The sequence below is a fragment of the Ambystoma mexicanum genome, chromosome 3p (genome assembly GCF_040938575.1).
Source record: "Ambystoma mexicanum isolate Mex_15411 chromosome 3p, UKY_AmexF1_1, whole genome shotgun sequence".
Lineage (NCBI taxonomy): Eukaryota > Metazoa > Chordata > Amphibia > Caudata > Ambystomatidae > Ambystoma > Ambystoma mexicanum.
In genome coordinates, this window is record NC_090925.1 from 935,471,969 (window position 1) to 935,495,659 (window position 23,691).

General features: G+C 47.9%; 1 protein-coding gene across 6 annotated transcripts in view; it reads right to left on the bottom strand.

Annotated features, from left to right (window-relative positions):
- Positions 1 to 23,691, bottom strand: part of CPNE1 (copine 1) — a 677,094-nt gene that overhangs the window by 54,391 nt on the left and 599,012 nt on the right. For all 6 annotated transcript variants that reach the window (XM_069652236.1, XM_069652233.1, XM_069652235.1 and 3 more), the window contains exon 15: positions 15,601 to 15,837. In XM_069652236.1, the coding sequence (XP_069508337.1) occupies positions 15,601 to 15,837 (237 nt within the window). The remainder of the gene's footprint in view (positions 1 to 15,600; positions 15,838 to 23,691) is intronic.

Below are 23,691 nucleotides of genomic sequence, written 5' to 3' on the forward strand. Positions count from 1 at the left end.
GCGAGGTGGAGGAAGTTTGCAGCTGGTTTTCCGCACCTCTCACACTTTGCCTCTGGGTTGTGTATGTACCTTTTGGCTGGGGTGTAATAAGTTTGGTGTAGGTAATGGAAGTGGATCAGCTTAAACCTTGAGTTCAGGGCAACCCTCTATGTTTGACTGAGTATGTAAGACCATTCATCATCGGGATGGTGGCCTGTAGTGCCTCTTCCCATCTCCCTTTCGTGCGTGGGTTTTCTGATGTCGTGTCTGTTATGAGGGCTCTGTATATGGAGGATATCAGTTTACCCTCCCCCTGAGCTTGGATCAGACTGTGGAGTAGGGCCCATGTTGGAGGTTGATGTGGGAAAGATGGAAATAGAGCTTGGATCACATAGCGTAATGTCAAGTATACAAATATGTCCAAGGAAGAGTTGCTGCCTCTCTCCTTGGCCTGTTGGAGTGATAGGAATGTTCCATCGACGAATAGGTCGCCAAGTGTCTGGGTTTGTGTTTTGTCAGCCCATTGGAGGAACACTTTCTCATTTGTGAGGGGTATCCCATGAATGAACTTAATAGGTAGTAGCGGAGAGTATCTGATTGTTACGCCATATTTTTGGGCTATCTTTTTCCACACTGCATAAGTGGTCAGCACCACATTTAGTGTGGTGTACGGGGTTGCTAGTTGGCCGATAATGACTGCTCTTAATAGATTGGGAGAATCCAGGGCACGCTCTATTTGTACGTGGGGCCTGATGAAGTAGGTAGAGTACCAATGGCTCAGAAAGTGTGCTTGAGTGGCCCAGTAGTATCTTTCTAGATCGGGAGTGCAAGCCCACCCCTCTCCCCCTTGTCGGGAGCGTATGCCACTCGCGCTGGTTTACCGGCCCAGATTAACTAAGTATGAGACTTTTCAGCTTCCCCAGAAAGTGCTGCGGAAGTAATAGTGGAATATTAGTGAACAAATAGAGGAGTTTTGGTAAGATCACCATCTTAACCAGCGACGCTGTGCCCCAAAGCGTCAGCAGCAATGCCTTCCACCTGTGTACCTTCTCTTGGAGAGTTTTAAACATGGATTCATAGTTATCCTGAAAGATGTCTTGGTGGTTCAGTGATAGCAGGATCCCAAGATATCTGACGTGGTTGTTTTCCCACCTAAAGTTGAACTCATCTGTGAATTTTGGGGTACAGGGAGTCAGGGGAAATATTCCTGACTTGGAGTGATTGATTTTCAGGCCTGATACCACGCTGAACTTTATTATCTCTTGCATTATTGGGTTGAGATTTTCAGTGGGGTTTTGGAGGAATAGCACCACATCGTCGGCATAAAGCGAGATGATCACTTTGTGGTGACCCAAGGCGAGCCATCTGTGGAGATGTTGAGTGCTCAAGCTCGAGGCCAGCGGTTCCATCACTAATGCAAATATTAGTGCTGACAGTGGGCACTCTTGTCTAGTCCCGCGCTGAAGGACACATTTCGATTTCGCCGAGCCCAAAACAATGGTTGATTGGGGTTTGTTATATAGTAATGCTACAAGTTTTAGAAACTGGTCACCCAAGCCATGTTGTCTGAGGACTGCAAACACAAAGGGCCATTCGACAGAGTCAAAAGCCTTTTCGGCATCTAGGAGGATTGCAGCTGCCTGTTGAGTGGGCTCTATCGCCGGCATGGCTCCGAACACTCCCCTGATCCCAAATGTCGTGTTGCGACCATGTATAAAACCAGCCTGGTCAGCTAGTACCAGTGCTGGCATCAGGGGCATTAGTCTATTAGCTAAAACTTTAGCAAGTATTTGGAACTGCATTCTTCGAGGGGCTTGTCTTTATTATGTAAAAGAATTACATTAGCTTCCCTTAGGGTTTGTGGGAGGATACCTGTCTCCAGTGCCTCCTCATATACTCTTAAGAGGAGGGGGGCTACCAACGGACAAATGTTTTATAGAATTCACCAATCAGGCCATCAGGGCCGGGGGCTTTGGTGTTGGGTAAGCTTTTTATCACTTCTAGGATCTCATCTTGTAAAATGGGCTCGTTCAGAGGTTCGCAGAGTTCACGCTCCACCCAGTAACGTTCCATATCTGCTAGTTATGTAACAGTTCCCCGTTATTTATGTGTCGTGTGCTGTATAAGTTGATACTAGGAGTGAAAGGTTTCAAGTATTTCTGATTCAATGAGAACTAGGGACCCTTGTGGGGTGCGGATTCTCTCCACCAGGCTGGCCTTTCAATTTTGATTGCTGTCTGAAAAGGATGTTATTTCCTCACGTAGCTCCGCTGCAAAGGCTTGATCTGCCAGTGCTCCAGGCTTGAATCGCCATTGTGGTGCAGTTGGTTTAGTATCAAGGAGGTTGCATTCAAGAGTCACTGTGGCGTGGTCAGAGAACGTCTTGGGGAGAATCTGGCCACAGCCCCATTGGAGAATGCTGTGAGCTGAGACGAGCAGATAGTCTATGCGAGAGCTGGATTGGCGAACTGCGGAGTGAAAAGTATACTCTCGTTTCTCCCAGTTACTGTGCCTCCATATGTCAGACTGTATGCTTTGCAGATCGCTTGCACTTGAAGGCTGGCTTTGGATGACTGCGCAGAGGTGGTTTGCGATCTGTCTTTTTGCGGGTCGAGACGGGTGTTGAGGTCGCCACCCCAGATGATGTTTGTTGGTCCATTCAGTGCGAGTCGGGACAGGACCCAATCGAAATTATTTGGACCACCCACGTTGGGGCCGTATGAATTAATGAGCGTGACGTCCTGCCCAGCTATGATGCCTTGTACCAATAGGCCTCTGCCTTCACTGCCCTTCTCCACTCTTTAGGCGGAAGCCGACTCTGGTGTTGATGATGGTGGCTAACCCCCCTGGTATAGGACGAGTAGGAAGAAAAATACCACTCTCTGGCCCATAAGTGTTCTTTTTGTGGGGTGAGATGTGTCTCCTGAATTATTGCCACATCTATTTTGTGGACTATACTCAATAGGATACAGTTGGATCAGCGCAACATTACCAAAGCGAGTCGCCCCAACGTTAAACCAGCTAAATCCCAATCTACAGGTATGCAACTGTAACAGAACCATAAGCACCTGAATCAGGATACAGACCCCATTAACCCAATCCTCAATCTTCCACATACTTAAACCCACACAAAGCACACAACCATCTCTCTCCCAGCAATCCGCACGCACTTTACCACACTGCATCAACAACAAACTTCACCCACAGCACTCGAGGCCTTTGCCCGATCCGATACTAGCACCAAAGTCAAGCACTCTGTGTATACCGAGCTGAAGCTGCCAACAGCACACCACCTCTCCCACACTCCTTCTCCCCCTCTTCCCAACTAACCCTACCCACCCTCCCTGTTTGCAGTTCCGCCAGAGCACCTGGGGACCAATTCCGTTGGTGACGGTGCGCTATACAAGTACCACTAACATAAAATAACATATCAATTCTGTGAGTAGTGGTTATAGCCCGACTCATAGTAACCTGGTGATCCAAAAAACTTTGGATCAGTTCAGCTTTCTTTCCTTTAGTACTAAGGCATTTTTCTTTACACATACCTTTCACTTTCTCAACAGTTAGATTAATAAGAGCTTCTGCCTTATAGATTTTCATTGTAATAATGATTTAGTAATGTACAGTATAGTAACTAGCCTTGTGGGTGGATTCCTTGAACACAGGACCACATTGACACCCTCGCTCCGGACCTTGCTGATTTTTGCAACCACTCCTTTGCCTCAGGATCCTTCCCCTCCCCTCTGAAGCACTCCCTTGTGCATCCTCCTCAAAGCCACAGCGGATACTTCCTGTCCTGCTAGCTATCGCCCAATTTCCATTACTCCCGTTCTGGGAAAAATCCTGGAAAAGCTGTCCATCTCTCAGCTTAACCTTCATTCTGATTCTGTTGGCTGTCTCCATGGCATTCTGTCTGGCTTCAGAGCTGCCAGAAGCACGGAAACTGCTCTCCTGAACATCCGTGAAGATCTGCTCTCCAACCTTGACTCCAATGTTCCCTCTGTCCTCCTCATACTCGATTTCTCTTCTGCCTTCGACACAGTCAACCTTACCATCCTGCTCAACCGTCTCCGTGATAACCTGGGTATCACTGATCAGGCTCTGGCATGGCTAACCTGTTTCCTCTCTGATTGACCCTCCCAGGTCCAACTTGGGTCCTTCCTATCTTCTATCTTCCTCTCTACCTGTGGTGTTCGCCAGGGTTCTAACCTCTCACCCTGTCATTTTAACCAATACCTGGCAACTCTCGCCCACTGCATTGCCATTTTCTGCTCAAATTTCCAGTGCTATGCTGACGACATTGACTCATTTTCAGGCTGCCCTCGGCCACCTCCTCTCCCATCTCCGATTGCCTTACTGCCATTCAAGATTAGTGTGCCGCCAATGATCTTTGTCTGAATGCCACCAAGACGGAGATCCTTCTCATTGGCACACCATCACCATCCTTTTCCCCCCACTTTCTGGCCAGCCTCCCTTGGCCTTCCTCCTAACACCACCTGTGAGGCTAAGAACCTCGGGGTCATCTTTGACTCCACACTTTCCTTCTCTGCCCACATCTCGGAGGTCTCTAAAAAGTCAAACTTCGTACTGTACCTCCTCAGAGGTACTCTGCCTTTCCTCTCCTTCCCCCAGAAGCTCACTGTCTCCCAAGCTCTGGTTCTCTCTAGGTTGGACTAGTCTAACAGCCTCTTTCTAAATCTACCTGCTTCTACTCTCTGCCCTCTGCAACTAATCCAGAACAGGACTGCAAGACTTGTCATTGGCATCAAACCCTGGAATCGTATCTCTCCAGCTCTGAAATCTCTCCATTGGCTCCCAGTGGATGCAAGGATTACATTAAAAACCCCTTGCATTGTCCACAAGGCTTACTGGGGCCTGGGTCCAAAATATCTTCAGCTATCCCTTCGCAAATACCTCCCCTTGTGAGCTCTTCGCTCCTCTAACTCCCTCAGGGTCAGTCATTTTCAAAGAAACGAGCAGGGGGTAGATCTCTGTCCTCGGCTGGGGCCGCCCTCTGGAGTAGCCTCCCTGCCACTATAAAATTTGAGGAGAACCATCTCCGGTTCCGGAAGCACCTCAAGACTCTCCCCTTTGCTTCTGCCTTCGCTCCCCTTCTCCCCTGCTGATCTGTTCTCTTGGCACTGTACACCAGGCCACCCTCTGTCCCCTGGGACCAGGTTCCTGCTCACCCTGTCACCCTCCTGCACTGCCTACTGGCAACCCCTCACACTGGGGTCTGTATCTGTACCCATACAGTCCCGCACCCCCATTTCTTCTTTTTCTGCACTTATCGGACTTACCCAGTCTGCTGCCGTAAACACAGCACTTGCCACTTGCTGGCTGCACTACCACTGTTTATTGCCTCAATTATCTATTTATTTTTAATTGATTATTATTTATCTGTTTCTCCTCTGCCCCGCACTTTCCACTCCCCCTTCCATGCACTTTTCCCCTTTCCCATGCACTTGCACGTTAATGTCACTGGGCCTAGTAAGATCGTCGTTGTGTTGTGCACTGTTCCACTTCCTTGCCTTGTCGCGCTCTGAAAAACATGTGTATGAGCGCAATACAAATAAAATATATCATAACACAGGTAAACTAGGAATCAATGTAATCCAACACTGAACAATTTCACCAGCTGTAACACCAGAATTATGGGAGCTTTCCTAAAGTCCACGTGAGGCAAGACTTCATAAAACTATCCCTTGATATACAGGTCCTCAACTCTTAGTATAAGCTTGTACAACTCAAGTGACCTTGGTAGTGTGGCAGAGCAGTCAGGGTTATAACAGGAGGAAGATGTGAGCTGTAGCCGAGTACACTGATCCCAGTTAGTACAGTAGTCTAAAGAAACACACCAATAATGTTATATTTAAATAATTGTTACTTACTGTAGTGATTAACTTACTCCTAGTCCATAGTCCCCTTTCCTCCATACTGCATGGGCATCCCTCGCTAGGGACGGGAGACAACCTTTTTCACCAGAAAAAAAAGCTTCTTCCCCTTTACAAATTTAGAGGCATGCAGGGTAGCAGCACTGGGAGCATGCGCTCCCCTGACTCTGCCCACCGGTGCCACACCTCAGTCCCCATTGATGCGTCTACAATATTCAGATTGCCACCAGAATTATTAGGTGGGGGAGGGTGGTGGGACGTGGGACGTATGGAGGAAAGGGGACTATGGACTAGGAGTATGCTAGTCACTACGTTGAGTAACTATTAATTACTCCGAAGTCCCGTGCCCTTTCCTCCATACTGCATGGGCGATTACAACTGAACGTAGCCACAGGGTGGAGAGGTGACCCCTCCTTAAGAAAACAAAGTTCCTTAGAACCACCTGTCCGAAAGCCACGTCAGACTTAGAGCCAGCGTGCAAACAGTAGTGCTTGCAGAAAGGCAAAGGGGTGGCCCAGGTAGCTGCCCTGCTGTTAACCTGCCACGGAACCTGTCTCTGGAATGTGATGGCCGTGGCCCTGACAGCGTGGGCAAGAATGTTAGCAGGAAGTGGTTTGTGCGGCCCCCGCATAGACCTCCTTGCAGGCCGAAACCATCCACCTTGCAATAGAGGCCTTGGATGCCTGATACACGGGCCTTGACCTCCGCCAAAGGTGATAGAGCGTCCGACTGACAGAAGCTCTTGGTCCTGTCCAGATAGAATTTCAGAGCATGTCTGACATCCAGACAGTGCAAGACCCTTTGAGCATTGACCTTAGGATCAGCAAAAAATGTAGGTAACACTATCTCTTCAATTAGATGGAAGGCAGAGATATGATATGATGATATGATATGGTATTTGTAACGCGCCTATACACAAGTGTTTCAAGGCGCGACGAGGCAGGGAGGGAGGGAAACAAGGGGAAGACAGACAAACGATCCTACTAGGCCAGGTGTCATTCAGATCGGGCAAGTGCAGAGGTAAGGGGAAAAGGAGAAAGTGCAGGGGGAGGAGGTGGGGGGGGAAAGTGCAGTACACGGTAAGTAGCGTAATAAAATAATAAATAATAAATAAAAGGGCCAGCTGGTGGCAAGTGCGAGGTAAGTGCAGAGCAAGTGCTAGGAAGGGGGCTGTAGGGATACAGTGACAGTCCCACAGTGCAGGGGGAGCCAGGGAGGCAGTGCAAGTGGAGAGTGGCTGGGCCCTGGACCGAGGTCGCTGAGAGTGGCCAAGATGCAGGTTTAGTGCAGAATTTCAGTGGGGAGTTAAGCAGGTTTAGCAGGGGAGAGGGAGAGACTACTTTATCTTTGCGAAAAGTAGTATAGGGTTCTGAAGCCACCAGTGCCTGGATCTCGCCGACTCTACGAGCAGAGGTGAGACCCACCAACAGAGCTGTTTTAATGGTGACCAGTCTGAGGTCCGAAGACGCCATTGGTTCGAAAGGCTTGTGCGCCTAGGGCGGCCAACACTATAATGAGATCCCATACATGGTGTGGTTTCTTGATGGGCGGGTAGAGCCTGGTGAGGCCCCCCAGATGTCTTTTAACCACCGGGTTGGAAGAGGAGAAGACCTGCACCTCCGAATTCCTGTAGGCCCCTATGGCTGCCAAATAAGTACGCATATGTCCACTTGCACCCCCAAGGGAGCGAGGTGTGCTGAGAAGGAGAGCACATTGCCCAATGTGCACGTAAGGGGCCGGGGGTGGATCAATCTCTTTATAGTCCGCCCAGTGACAGAACCAAGTCCATTTACTCTTGTACTGGCTCATAGTAGCCTTGCTCCTAGCGCCCTGAATGATGTCTAGGTTAGCCTGTGACAGGCTCAGATGCTTCATTTTGACCTGCTCAAGAACCATGCTGTGAGGGCTCATTTCTGTGGAGCGGGGTGGATCACCCTGCCCCCTCTGCTGCGAAAGAAGATGAGCTAGGCCGAGCAGCAGGTGACTGGGTGGCCTGTCCGAGAGGCTGAGAAGCTCCGAGAACCCCAGTCTCGCCAGCCACCACCAAGCTATCGGAATGATGCAGAGGTGACATGATTCTCTTATCTTGCAGATCACCCTGTGGACCAGAGGTATTGGGGGGAGGGTTAAGGCATATGCTGTTATGCAGTTCCACTGTATCTGGAATGCAAACTGCTGGCATTCCTTGTTGGCCCAGGAGGCAAAAAGATCCACCTGTGGGAACCCCATCTGCTGAAGATCTTGAGCAGGACCGGATCGTTCAATTGCCATTCGTAATTGTCCGCTAACAGTCTGCTGAGCCTGTCTGCTTCCAGGTTGGATTCCACTAGGAGGTGGATGGCCGTCAGGTATGACATGCATTACTTACCGTAAAAGCATTTCTGATGATTGTATCTGCTTAGATTCACATGCTGTGCATATGGTCCGACATCCAGTTGTAACCACAGAGTATTGCATCTTGTCTTTCGGGGGACCGAAAGGGGACGTCGGCATAGGCGTGTCTGAAACACTATCCCTATCGTGACGTGTGTAGTACCCAAAATCCCTCACGCGCCGAGGTCCCTCTGATTGTATTTTTTCTGCCATGTGGGAGCCCAAGGCTATAGTGAGTGAGTACATGAAGAGAGAAAGTAGTAAGAAGTCTATGTTCCTTCCACCCCGAGCGGGGAGGCAGGGAGGGCACATGTGAATCTAAGCAGATACAACCATAAGAAATGCTTTTACGATAAGTAATGCATGTCTTCTGATGCTTGTCAATCTGCCTAGAATCACATGCTGTGCATAGACTAGCGAGCTGGAGGTGGGTTGTGAGAAGGAACAGTAGAAAAAAGATGTCTTAGTACTGCTTGTCCCACCTGAGAATCAGACCTAGAATGAGTGTCTAGGCAATAGTGTTTTGTAAAGGTGTGTACAGAACTCCAGGTTGCCGCTTTGCAAATGGACTCTAGGGGAACATTTGCAATTAATGCTATGGATGCCCCAGTGCCTCGAGTAGAATGTGCTCTAGGCTTGAAGGGCTGTTCTCTCTTGCAGGAGAGAAACAGTGTGATGCATTTGACAATCCACCTTGATATTGCTGATTTAGAGACCGGGTCCCCTTCTCTACCAGCTGCCACTGAAACAAAGAATTGTTTAGTTTTCCTCAATGGTTTAGTTCTATCCATGTAGAACATGACTGCCCTGCGCACATCTAGTGTGTGAAGGCTTCTTTCGGCCATGTTAGTAGGTCTCTGGAAGAACGTGGGTAGTTCGATTGACTGGTTCACATGGAACTTCGAAATAAATTTCAGCGCAAATCTGGGATGTGTGCGCAGAACTACTTTATCTTTGTGGACTGTAACAAAGGGGTCCAAAACCGAGAGGGCCTGTAGTTCACTAACTCTTCTGATAGAAGTGATCGCTACCAGAAAGGCTGTCTTGTAGGTCAGGTCTTTCAGACTAGCTTTATGCATAAGCTCAAAAGGGGGTCCCATGAGCCAAGTTAAAACCACATTTAGGTGCCACCCAGGGGCTGGGTGAGTGATGGGGGGATACATTCTTTTAACCCCTTTCATAAAGGCTTTAATCACAGGTATTTTCCACCACGACACCTGCTGTGACGTGGTGTAGGCTGACAACGCCGCTAGGTGAACCTTTACGGAATTTAAGACTAACCCAGAGTCCAACAGATGGGTTAGATATAACACAATGTGTGAAGGCAAGCCATCGGTGGGATTTACGCCTTTGGAACTGCACCAGATGACAAAACGTTTCCATTTGCTGGCATAGCAATAACGTGTGTTAGGCTTTCTTGCCTCCCTCAGTAGGTCCATGCATCTTTGAGGGAGTTGCAGATGTCCAAACTCTATGACCTCAGGAGCCAGGCTGCTAAGTGCAGAGTTTGTGGGCATGTGTGCAGAGTCTCCCCCCCTGTCCTGAAACAACATGTTGTACGGGCAGGGCAGCTTGATTGGTGGGGAGAGTGACATTTCCATCAGGTGCGCGAAACAAGGTTGGCGGGCCCACATGGGAGCCACCGGAATCATGGTGACTGGTTCCTGGTGCATCTTGTGTACTATCTTGTTCAGAAGGGGAGTCGGGTGAAAAGCGTAGACAAATTTCCCTGACCAAGTCATCCAGCGACCGTTCCCTTTGGATCGGTTCTGGGGGTACCTGGAGGCGTAATCTTGGCAATGGGCGTTCTCCTGAGTAGCCAACAGGTTGGATACAATGTCTTTGTGCAGTCGCCATTCGTACTCTTCTGGCAGAGGAAAATCTCTGCCGAGTACGTCTGTCAGCAGATTGGGTTCCCCTGGAACATGTTGGGATATCAGGAACATCTTGTGTTTGAGAGCCCATATCCAGATGTTTTGGGACAGCTTGGATAGCCCTGGAGAGGGAGTGCCCCCGTTTGTTCAGGTAATACATTGCTGTTGTGCTGTCAGTTAAGACCAGCACTGTCTTCCCTTGCAGTTGCTCCTGAAAGACTTTCAATGCTTTGAACACTGCTAGTAGCTCCAGTAGGTTTATATGTTTGGACGCTACCTGAGGGCACCACACTCCGTGCGCTGTCTGTTGAAGCAGGTGAGGACCCCCCCCCCCCCCCGCCTCGTGAGAGATGAGTCTGTTGTGAGAGTGGCTTCCACTGCAGGGGTGGTGAAGGTTTTCCCCTTCAAGAGGTTCTCCCTCGACCACCACTGCAGAGAGAGAATGAGGGCTGGCGAGACAACCAACAGATCTTCCCATTGTCCGCTGGCCTGACACCACTGGCTGTTGAGCCACTCTTGCATGGGACGCATGCGCAGCCGCACGTGGGGAACCAAGTATATGCATGACGCCATCATTCCTAGCAAACGCATAGCTTTGCGTACCGTCCCCTCTCGACTGGCTACATACTGAGGAACCTGAGAGAGCATGTTCTGAACCCTCTCGCTGGAAGGGAAGACTAGACCGTCTTCCGTACGAATTAGAGCCCCCAGGAACTGTTTTACTTGGCTGGGGACTAAGCTGGATTTCTTTTCGTTGATAGAAAATCCCAGGCTGAACAGTAGGTCTACTGTTTTTTGGGTGTTCGAAAAACAAACGTCGAACGAGTCCCCCATGATGAGCCAATCGTCGAGGTAAGGGTAACTGGAACTGAAAGTCTGCGCAGGTGTGCCGCTGCCACTGCCGGGACATTGGTAAACACCCTTGGCACCAAGGCTATGCTGAAAGGGAGTACCTTGAACTGGTAGTGTTTGTCCTGAATCACGAACCTTAGGAATTTTCTGTACGCGGGCAGCATTGAAATATGAAAGTATGCATCTTTCATATCCAATGTTGTCATGAAGTCCCCCTGTTTTAGCAATGGGATCACGGCTTCTATGGCATCCTTTCCCAGCAGTGCTTCCACCTCTTGGATCAGGATCTGCAGATGTTCCGGTGAAAGGCGTCGATGTTTCGGCGGTCTGAACTGTGGAGGTCGGGCAAATTCCACACTGTAACCGTGGGCGACAGTCTTTAAGACCCACTGGTCTGAAGTTATCCCTTCCCATGCCTTGAGGAAAGATGTTAATCGCCCCCCGACCGGGGAAACATGGGAGGGCACCTGGACTTGGTGGTCATTTCTGACCCGAAGTTGACGCTCCTCTGGAATTGGAGCATCTGCCTCTATTCTTTCCGCGCTTCTGACCCCTCCGGGGGTATTAAGTGGGGCTTGTAGCTGGTTGACTTGAGTTGAAGTTGCCCATGCCGAAATTGTTTTGAGCGGCGCGGGCTTGTCCTCGAAAGGACCGCCGAGAATTACTGCCCCTCTGTGAAGAGGGTTTCTGGGAAATTTGGTGCAGCGACTTAATAGTCTTGTGCGCCTTCTTGGCTGTCTCCAACGCATCGTCTACCGCCTTCCCGAAGAGGTTGGCCTCTTCGATGGGTTTGTTGATAATGAATGCCTGGGTCTCAGGCCTGAAGCCTGACGTGCGCAGCCACGCATGCCTCTTTAAGAGTACCCTGTGCGAGAGACCTGCCTGCTGTGTCTGCGGTGTCCAGGGTATTCTTTACCACATTCTGATTGGCAAGTTTGCCCTCCGAGACAATGGCGAGAAGCTTGGCTCTTGTTGGTTCCGGAACCTCTTGAAGGCCTTCCTGGAGTAGGTTCCATTGGGCGTCGATGTAGCTTGCTAGTAATGTCGTGTTATTGGCAATCCGGACGGTATAACCCGCCGCCGATGTAACCCGTTTGCCTAAGGCATACAACCTTTTGGACTCCTTGTCCGGGGGTGACTCTCCCGTGGCAAGGGGAACCCCTGCTCTCTTGCGAGTGTTGGTCACCACCAGCGAGTCTGGGATTGCATGTCCTTTGATATAAAGCGGGTCGGTGGGGGAGGGTTGCAAAAGTTTATTGACCCTTGGGTTCACAGTCCTAGTCTGAGCGGGTGTAAGGAAGGGGCCAGCCGTCTCTTTACAGAGCTCAAGAGAGGGATAGACTGGCTTGCCGGAGGCTTTTCATTAATAATGTCCTCCACGAAATCTTGTTCGGGCAAGGCTTCAAGCGTGGAAATTTTAAAGAATTCTGCTGCTTTTTTCAACATGTTGAAAGCCATTTGATCATCCACCGGGGAAGCTTGTCGAATCGGGGTGGATGGGGGAGAGTCGAGGCAAACGATATCAGAGTTGCGATCATCCTGCTGGGTGTCCTCCCAGTTATCCGTTTACTCTTGATCTTCCCCATAGTTGTCCAGAAAAGAAGACTCCTCTTCTGTATAGATGTCTCTATACGTGTCCATCTGGACATCTTCTTGATAGTCAACTTGGTGTTGGACATCTTTTGTTTGAGGGTTAGGGTCTACCCGAGCTTTTTTTCGACGGAGGTTGATCAGAAGCCCTGAAAAACTGCTCCAGCCGATCCATACACCCCTCGAATTGCTCCGTGGTCCACTTGGATGACCCAAATGGACCTAGCTGAGTAGGAACCGTGTTCTCCGTCCTAACGCGTTGAGAGGATCTCCTCAGGGTGCTTGAGAGGGGTACCTGGCTTTCTTCGTAAGAGTCTTCGGGATCATCTTCCCAATCAGTGGAAAACTTTTCGGTGGATTGGCCCATAACTGTGGGTGGAACCGGTACTAGGCCCACCGCCGTAGCAATCCTATTGATGCTCTTACGGATAGTCACCGAATATTCGGGAGACAACGCCTCCAATGATGTGTTGGCAGTGAAAATGTGTTCCGTGGCTCCAGAAGGGCTAGCGGATGGCTTCTCGGGTAGAGGCCTACTCATAGTTTTCGGGCCTGTACAGGCTTTGGAAACCTTGGAATCTGTCGAGGTTTCTTGTTCTGAAACTTCGGCGCGTGTAGTTTGGGGAGTAGCGCCCTTGTTATGTTTCTTATGCCCAGTCGTCATGCGCTGCTGCGCATGCGGGGAAGGCTTTGGATCAGACCAATCCGTGGGTGCCGCCAAAGTCTCCGGCGGACCCGTTGGCGCTTTCGCCTTCTTCGACGAAGTCGTCAAGGAGGGCGCTTGGGTTGTGTGCTTTGTGCGGTGCGATTGTACGCCCCTGTCACCCGGTGTGGTCCCTGTAGCAAGACCGGAGTCGAGCCTGGAAGGGTCGGGGACGAGTGTGGCGGCCCTAGAATAGTCCGCCTCAAGGTCTAACGTCCGCGTTGGACGTTTGGCCATCTGATGTACCCCCGTCACTTTCGGCTGGTGTCGCGGCAGGGGAGGGAGGCTCAACGCGTGACATTCCGTACGCGGCCCACTGCTTCAACCGACGCTCCTTAAGGGTTTAGGTTTAAGGAGTTTACACGCCAAACACCGCTTTTCGTCGTGCTCTAGGGGGAGACAAGAGTTACATGACGTGTGCTTGTCTTTCCACGGATATCTGACCCTACACACAGGGCAGAATCTAAATGGAGTCCTTTCCATAGCAGAAGGGAAGGGTGACCAGACCAAAAAGGAAAGCAGTGGAAAAGAGGTAAGACATAATAACAGTATGGCAAACCCCAAGCCCACTCTCCCTATTGCGTAGGCCGGCCAGAAGGCCCGACCACATGAAAGTCCGAACGCCGGTTCTTAGGCGCTGGAACCCACAGCTGTAGACTATTCTCCTGTAGTCTTCGTCGAAGATGTTCTTGATGGCGAAGTGACTTAACGCGGAATAACCGACAATTCGGTAAGATAAACAATGTCTCATGAAGAGCTCCGCTATAGGGTGACCAGTTATCTGGGCAGAAAAAAACAATCTGAGGGACCTCGGCGCATGAAAGATTTTGGGTACTACACACGTCACGATGGGGATAGTGTTTCAGACACGCCTATGCCTATGCCGACGTCCCCTTTCGGTCCCCCGAAAGACAAGATGCAATACTCCGCGGTTACCACTGGATGTTGGACCATATGCACAGCATGTGATTCTAAGCAGATTAACAAGCATCAGAAATGTTGTTCTCCAGGGTCCATTCCCACATGCTGATCACTAGGCTGCACAGCGGAGGTGACCTTGCCCCCAATGAGCGGAAGGAAAGGTTTGAGGGCTAGCCAGATGCACCTGCTACTTTCCAGAGGTTGGTCATCAACCTTAATGTACTAGAGGACTACTGCACAGCATATCTCGATGATATTGCAGTCTTCAGTCCCCACTTGGGAAGAACATGCAAGCCACTTACAAGAGTGTATTGAGGGCTCCTCAAGCAGGCCTACTTGGCCATAAAGGCAACCAAATGCCAGATTGAACATAGATCAGTGACCTACTTTGGGCATGGGATTGATGGGTGCAAGGTTCAGCCATAGCCCGGCAAAGTACAAGTTGCACAAGACAGGGGAACCCCCAACCCAAACCCAGCTGAGGGCTTTTCTAGGCCTCCCTGGGTGGGTACTACAGGAACTTTATGGCAGATTATGGAACCATAGACCACACTCCAAAGAAATCTAAACAATTCTCTTGGACCAATGTGTGTGATAAGCACTTTCAGTGCTTGAAGACTTCTTTGTGCCAGGCCCCTGGTCTCAGGGCACCTGACTATCTGAGACCCTTCATAGTACAAACTGATGCCTATCTCTAAACCTGGAATAGGAACAGTCTTCTCACAGCTAGAAGACAAAGGCAAGGAACACCCTATTTGTCTCATCAGTCACCAGCATAAGGACAGCGAATGAAAGTGGGCCGCGTTAGAAAAAATGTTTTTCCACCTTGTGGGCCCTTAGGAAACAGAGCCCCAACATCTCTGACTCACTTCACCATGCAGACTGATTATAAGCCTTTAAGTGGCTGTTGAACATGATGGGCGAGAATCGCAAGCTGCTCTTGTGGTAAGCATTTCAGCGAGGTCATCATGCCACAGCGCTACCTAGCAGCAATCATGGTAAATTCACCTCCAGTTCAGAACCACTTCTCTGGTTTGAAGAGGAAGCCAATGAAACTGCAAGAGATTCAATCTGTATGAGCAGATTTAAGGGCAGTGCACCTTTTAAGCATTTAATGAGCTTTGGTAGCACATAAGTAGTATTGTTTCATTACACTGTACCTACTTCATTTTCTTTAATGAAGTCGTAATCTTTCCAAACATAAACATTAGAGTGATATATGAACACTGGATGAAATGTGTGGTCTAGAAAAGTGGCAGGGGTGGTTTGGGTGGTGGGTTAGGGAGGGGGGGCTGGGGTGGAGATAACAATCCAGCCACAATAAACCACATTTTCCTTTAAAGACAGCAATTCCTGGTAAAACATGTAAAGAAGGCTAAAAAAAAACAAGTCACAAAATATAAATTCGACTTACATTACTGAACTGTCTGAATGGTACAAATTGCACTATGTCTCGAACTGCTGTTTCTCCAGTAGGTGACTTCAACACCCCATTATCACCATCCAGGAATTCCATGGCTTTAAAGTCAGCACAGCCAACCCCGATAATGATAATTGACATTGGCAGCTTGGACGCATTCACAATGGCCTGTCTGGTAAGATCCAGATCTGTGATTTCGCCATCCGTCAGAATCAGCAACACAAAGTATTGCTGCAAAATAAGGAATTGATTAGTTCATCTTTGTAAACAGTGTATTGCATACCAGTTTGGTTGAAAGGTTCATTGAGCATCACAAATTTGTATTAGACAGACACACACACCCAACCTGTCATGACTCCAGTTAGGTTGGTGAGTAACTCAATCTATAGATGAACCTAGTGGTCATTTGCAAATAGTACAAATCGGTAATAGCACAAGTAGTCCAATAATGCACATTGTCTTTCTACAGTAATGCTGACAACATATCGATTAGCTGTGTTCTCAACAATACTACCATTATTTGTCCATTCACATTTGGCTAGTAGCAGGATAAGCAGCTATGGAGAAAAATCTATTATATAGCAAATATTATTGAGGAGGATTTGTTGCCAATTTTGCCCTTGGATGTGTAGAATACTGTGTACATCCAGGATTGTGTGAAACAGGTTTCCGACATAATCAGTGTGAAACACCCATTGCATAAGAGTTGAGATGAATTTTCAAAATCAGGCCTGTGGATAGATTAAAAGAGGGCACCCTGTTCTGGTGAACTGGGAAATACAATGTCTAGCCAAGTACCATCAAGGTAGTGTGGATGAGCAGCAAGGCTTACTAGAGTGTAAGGGTGGTGAAGCGCGCAAAGAGCACTCTTAATACAAGTTAGGAAGAAGGTATAAAAATACAGTTATATTTATTTAGGCCTTGGAATAACTTCTCAATCAAACATCACAGCAAAGCAAACATTATTAATATAAGGGCATTCAACATGGGGTGCCATGGCCTCAGAGCACAAACACTTTACTTTAAGCACAAATCAGAAATATAGTAAAGAAAGTGAAGAAAGACAAAAGTAATTAACCTGTTTGAGAACAGGAAAGTAATTAAAGGAGATAACACAATAGACATCTTTAGAAAAACAAAGGCTCTACAATCTAAAAGCCCTTTCGCGTGCTAGTAGACATGAGGCTTGGTGCCCTAAAAGTCTCATGTCCCAATGTAACACTTTGCAGGGAACTACGAGTCTTATGGCTGTATTAGGTAAGATGTTGATAGTAATGATAAATCTTCCTGACCTGTGTCAACCCCAGAACCTTTTGATTTTACTGGTGGATTATTTTTCCTTATACCTCTGATTGGGAACCTTTTTCCACCCTCACAGAATCTTTTACTCTTTTTATGGGTGTCATTTTTAAGACTCTCCATAGCGTCTTTTAAAAGTTATCCTCTGACAACATTTTGGCATTAAGGGCCTATTGTTGCAGGGTTGCCCTAGGGGCTCCCCTTTTAACTTTCTCTGGTTAACCTTGAGGGAACTACAGTTCCCAATGGTAGAAAGGATCTTTGGATCTCTTTTACATTTATTTAAGTGAGACCAGCACCCCCCACCCTATAGGGAATGCTGGGGAGATACTGAGCATCCCCCTTCTCATTTTATATGTAACATTCATGTTACAGGGACAAACCTACTCTTGGGGAGAATTCTCAGAAATGTGCTAATTCCCTTCTGCCCTAGCGACCACCAGCAACTTTGCTGGATTTTGAGGGCTTGATTTTTTTTTTTACCTTCAGAGAGTGACACCCTTTTCCCCGTTCTCTCATGTATTTGAATGTGATTTTGTAAACTGTTTCTTTTGGTTATGGAGTCTGACAAACTCCATAGGCATCATCTTTTACATTGTGTCACACAGCACCTTCAGTGCAGTGGCACAGGGAAGTCTTTCAGATTTCCCAAAGGTTTAAATACCTTCTCTTAGTTAAACTACTGTTTCCAAGAACAGTAAAGTGAAATTGACTTTACTTACCATTTGTAACTTTCTAGACCCAGCACACACTACCTTACAATCGGGTGCGGGAGGGGTTACCAAGTATCCCCGTTGTCAAGCTTCTCATGTACAATTTTTTGTGTTACCCTTTCCTCACTGAATGGCTGGTGGCTGTGGTTTCATTTTAACTATCACGGTGTGCATTTACCGTGGTCTGTGTTCGCAGCTGCAGTAAAGCACCCAAGGGTGCAATTTGTGTCAAAATGGCCCCGGTCGTCTTTTTTCACCATTTCTTTGTGGAAAGGACCTTCTTGAGATTTACTCTGCGTGCCAAACCAGGCTTGATCCCATTGTTCGCTTTGCCTTTGGCGGCATTCACGAGTGAATCCCCCCTCTGGCTCCAGGGTGTCTGGGGTAGGCAGAAATTGAGGGAGGTGCCCGAAACTTCCTGTGTTTAGTCTCCTAGGAGACCCAAATGCACTCTGTGATGATTGGCTGGCTGACTGTCCTGCAAGGACAGCCACCCTGCTGGGTGACTGACAGCTGGGCAGGAATGAATGGGAGAGAACTGAATAAAAAGGCAAGTCTTTTGGCTTGGAAGACGGAGTCGACCACTGGATGAAGGAACCGAAGGAAGAAGAACTTTAAGAGGACGCCTGCTCCAACTGCTGGACCGTTGGTTAGCCCGCTGAAGCCCTGCTGCAGTGCCGAAATGCCAAGTTCGCATCGACAGAGAAGCCCCTGCAAGGACAACTTCTCCCCTTGAGTTGGTGGGACCAATCAACTCCAAAGTAAGCCACCTGGACATCCATCTCGGAGCTGGTTGAATTTCACAGAGTTACTGCTGGAAACCGTGTAGCCAGGGAGAGGAACCCCTGAATGTGTGCATTGCTTTTAAGCTGGTCTAGAGCTCCAGGAAGATCCTCTGGACTACCAGGAATCAAGACAGACCGAGCCTGAGCCCCCTCAACAGAGTGTGGGACCCCAGAAGCAAGGAAATTCCATCTCGGCAGCCAGAAACCGCAGTGTTGCTATTTGCGGTAGACGCAAGGAGCTGAAACAATGAACAGCCACTGAAAGTGAAGTTTGCCCATTGCGAGTTTTGACCGTCCCAGTGCATTGCAGGAGTCCCCCCAACGTCCTCCCTCTTGTCCCCACGACTGAGGTCCAAGAACAGTTAGATCTAAAGAGCTGCACAAGAATTTGAGTTATCTACTGCATCTTTTCTTCATTTTGAAAGGTACTGTAAAAAGTCTGAGAGAACTAACCTCTTATTGTAGAGTTTCTTGCATCTTCTACTACTCACATGTCTAATCAGCTTGTGGCCCTACATTTGATTCTTCTTTTCTTCAAAGACTTCTAAAAACATTGTGCAAAGACTTTCTCCTTAACTACAAAGAATTGCTTTAGCTTACATAGACTTTTGCCTATTGACTTTGCTTAGCCTCTTTCACTGAATGACTCTTATTGGGGGATCTGAAAGTATTTGCCTGCTTAAGAATATTTGTGGTCTCTTGTTTGTTCTAAATGATCTTTTCCTATTGACTTCTTACTCTATGATCCTAAATGCAACAGTGATATATTAATGTCCCCAGCACCCTAGCAATTGAAGTGACTTGACGGTGTAGGTAGTGGCTGTGGGCCATCCCAAAAGGGTATCTACTGATTTAGAGATATTAAGAGTGTGCATATCATGAAGTGCATTTGAGTGTTACCATTTTATGCTCCCTTCTGAAGAAGGCTTACTCTAACTGACTGATAAATTAATAATTGTTTATTCAAGAAACCTTGAGTGTAAGAGTTTATTTGAATACTTGTAACTGTAAATCTCTCTGTAACTCCACTACAGCTCCCATTGACCCCTATTGAGATAAGCCTGGCTGCTCAACACGCTACCAAAACTGTCTAGTGCAAGCTTCTACCAAAGGTTGGGTTTCCTTTACCTGTAGTCAGAGTTGTTTGTAGTGTTCCCAGAGGGTACTGCATACAAACTTTGTCTAACACACGGTCTGCTCCTTTATTCGTCCATGAAAAAAGGACTGTTGCCACAGTCACTCTCCTTGCGATCAGTCTTCTTTGCTTCTTAGGGATGTCCTGAGGTTGCCTGCTCTGTAGAAGTTTTAATCTTTTCCTTGCAAGTGAGTTCAGCTGGAAGGAGCCTGGAACCGAGATTGAAGCATAACGCCCAACCAAAACTAAATCGGGAATCCGAAAGTGGCCTCTGCACCTGTAAACCATGAGCTTCTCTCTATCGCACAGACGATGGTGACACTTCAGCAACAGTCTCTAAAGAAATCTGAGGTTACATATGGTTATATGGGCATAAAGTCCTGTCCCTAAACTATGGTCAGTGGAGGCCTGATAAAGTATCCCTACCTAGGCATATCCTAGTGTATAGAGATTGAGTGTATTACTTGAGTTTCTCATATTTTTGAACTTTTGAATCATAACCGCTGGCATCATCAAATCTGTTAATAAACCTAACTGAAAAGTATACACGTGGAACTGCTTATTTGTAGGGCACAAGACCCTGAACCATTTTAGTGCTGAACTCTGGTGTTAGAACTGTTCTCTCTCTGGTTTTCTCAAGTGTCTTTACTAAATTACATGCATCAGAGTACTTGCGTGTGTTTTAAATGCTTTCTTTTCCTAAAATGTGTGGCAATATCCGACTAGCGGGTTTAGTGTGTATTTTAAAGACCTAATCAAAATTTGTATATGTTTGTACATACTGGTCTAACTTGAATTATTGGTTTTGTTATGTATGGGCTCATTGTATCCATAGACCACTCACAACCTGCAGAATAGGGGGGGGGGGGGGCGGTGAGTGAGTGAGTGAGAACAGGTGTGTTAACTTACCTCCCTGACACCGACTTCACCAGAGATCAATGCAGAGGTTCCAGAACCCACTGGGGACGCAGTCTCCTGTACATGGTCCCGTTGAGGGACGCCCAGGAGCCGCGGGTGCAGATGGCACTTTCAGCGTCAGGATTTTGTTTGACAGTCAGGGTTTCAGCTGAACACCCAAAATAAAGAAAAGAAGAAGACTTCTGCAGAGAAGGCAATCTCAGGACACCTCTAAGATGCGAAGAGGGGAGTGACCATAATCAGGCGGCGACAGGTGATCTTCTTGGGGTGAACAAAGTAGCAGGTCCTGCATGGCTTCCGTTGATGCAAGAAGGCTGACAATGCAGGTGTAGGTGTCTTGTTGTACAAGTTGACGATTCTTCAATTTCCAAGGATGCACTCTGACTGGCGATGGATGTAGCGAGACAGCACAGGAGAGAGCTGGGCAGTCCAAGGGTTGGTCTAGGGACACTTCTGAAAGCTCAGAAGGCACGGATCCTCAAGACTGTGTTCTCACCGGTCCAAGGGTCTAAGCACTGATGAGGGACTTCTTGAGATCAGGACAGAGAACCAGGGCTTCACGGGTAGTTGGCTGCAGGCAATGCTGGTTAGCTGCAATGGTCATGCACAGGCCTTCAACGGGCCGCACAAACAAAAACAGTGGACTAACAAAGGCACAGGACAAAAGAGCTGGAAGAACCAGTGCGTCAGGGAAACAGCATTAGTTCAAGGTAGAACTTAAAAGATTTTAGATGAATTGGGCAGTCTTCAGTTTCCGATGAAAGATATTTTATTTCTTTATCAGCCTAAGCTCCAGGGGCAGGGCATTCCAGATCTTAGCGGCCGTGGTAGGGAAAGCACTTCCCAAGCAATTTGCAACAGAGAATTTGGGAGTTCTTACCAACGCCAAGATGGTTGAGCGTAGTTTCCTTGGTGGCTCAAATAGAGACCAGGTGCTTAATATAGATTGGAGCGGTGCCAAACAGTTCTCAGTGTATTAGTGCAGCAGCCTTGAATTCTAGCCAAGCAGTAACCAGTAGCCAATGAAGATCTCTCTGGCTATCCAAGATGTGCTCTCTTCTGGATTTCTTAGCAATCATGCGGACTGCATCATTTTGAAGGATTTGCAGAGCTTGAATGTTTTTTTTATTGGCTCCATCTAACAGAGCATTATAATCTAGACAGAATCAAAGCACAAGCAACTGAGGAGCAGTTGGGCGCTGACAGGAAGGGACGAAGGTCTCTTAGCAGTCGAAGATAGAATGATCCATTCTTTACTGTCTGATTGATGTGGGCATCTGCACTGAGTAACGAGTCGAGATAGAAGCCCAGGATCTTAACGCTCTTTGAGACCGGGATTGGACAGCCATGTATAGAGAATGAAAGTTAGTGTAATTTTGCTCGAGCATGCTTGGTAGCAAAGACCGGCAACTCTGTTTTATATCCGTGTAGACACATCCAGTTCTTACTCATCCAGGTCTCAATGTGGCTATAGGTGGTCATCTAATGTGGACTAAGACCAGACATTCCCTGCCCCCACCATCCAGCCACCTCTTTGACCAGGGAATCCGCGGCTTTGCCTGGAAAAGACACTGGCTACTTCATTTTCGCCTTCTAGTCCTAGTAAAAGCTGTGCAGGGTGAGCTCCTTTATTTGCCAACCAAAGGTAGCCCATCACTATTTGACCGTGGTGGCTCATGTTGAATACAGTCTTCACTCCCTGGAGGTCTTCTGATGTCTCCTGCTTCACAGAAGTCTTAATTTCTGGTCAAGTGTAACCTGCTGGCCAGACTCTGGAACCATAATATAGGTACTTTGACTGACCAAAACTAAATCTAGCATCTAAAGACAGCCTCTGCTCCGCGAACCCTGGACCACCATTGACTGGGCCAAGTGTTAAGTAGAATTTTTATTTCTGTGCCAATTCCCTTTAACCTTAGAGACCCCCAGCTCTTTTCCTGGACTCCAGGCTTTTACATTTTTACTCCCAAGTGAGTGGGACCTTTTTCTCACTCACCACCTCACTCATGTGTTTTTCTGACTATGATTTTCTGTGTTCCTTAGGTATTTTTTTATGGAGTCTGGTAAACTCCATAGGTATCTGCTTTTTTTTGACACAGCACCTTTTGTGCAGTGCCCGAGGAGTCCCTTGGGCTTCTCTTAATGTTTAACTACATTTTCTTGGGTGAACTACTGTTCCCAAGAGTAGTAAGATGACCCCGGTTTTACTTACCTTTACTTTTATGGGTCCAGCACACACCACCCTATGTGGAATGCTGCGGGGTTACTTAGTAACTCCTTTAACCCATTCCTCATGTAACCATGTGTTACACCAAGTCACTTGAATGGCTGGTGGCAGTGGTTTCTTTTTTACTACCTAGTGACATCTATCTGCAGGCTGCTACCTCAGCTGCAGTGCTGCACCCAAGGGCGACCATTTTCTTAAAACGGCCCAGTCTTCTTTTTTTGCTATTTCTTGTCAGTTAGTTTCTTCTGGGCTTTTACTTTGTTTGAATCAGGTTTGAATCATGTGTGTTTTGCCTTTGGTGGGCTTCAGCCCTGAAACCCGCCCAGGCTCCAGTGTGTCTGGAAAGGCAGTAAGTGAGGTTGGGTCCCAAAACGTCCCTGTCCTTTGTCTCTAGATGTGCCTGAGGGAAACCAGTTCCAATTGGCCGGCTGGCTGTCCTGGAGGACAGCCACCCTGCTGTGAGATTAACAGCCTAGTGCTGTGAATGAATGGGAACTTGCATAAAAAGCTAGGTTTTTGGGACTAAGAGCAGAGTTGACCACTGGAGGACAACACCCAAAGCAGAGGACGAGAAGACTCCAACAGCACCCTCCTGGACCGCAAAGTTCCTGGCGAAGCCCTGCAGATGCGCCAACCCCATTTTCGAATCGACAGGGAAGACCCGTATGGGACGTCTTCCTGCCCTATGTTGGTGGGACCAACTATCCTCAAAACTAACTATTTTGGTGCACCCTCTACTTGCAGCGACTTTCCAAGGCTGCAGAATCCCAATACCAGGGGTACCTCGACCATCTGAGTGCATTGTCTGTGAATACGGCCAAAACTTTGTGGGCATCCAGAGGACCCTACAGAAGCAGGAAATCTGTATCCCGAGTCCCCTCACCAGAGCCCTGGACCAGGGGATAAAGGAACTTCTAACCAGAGCTGTTCGTTCTTTGGTGCTGAGAAAAAGGCACCAAAACCACAAGCTGCTGAATCGATGAAAATCCATTGCTGCCTCTCTCAACT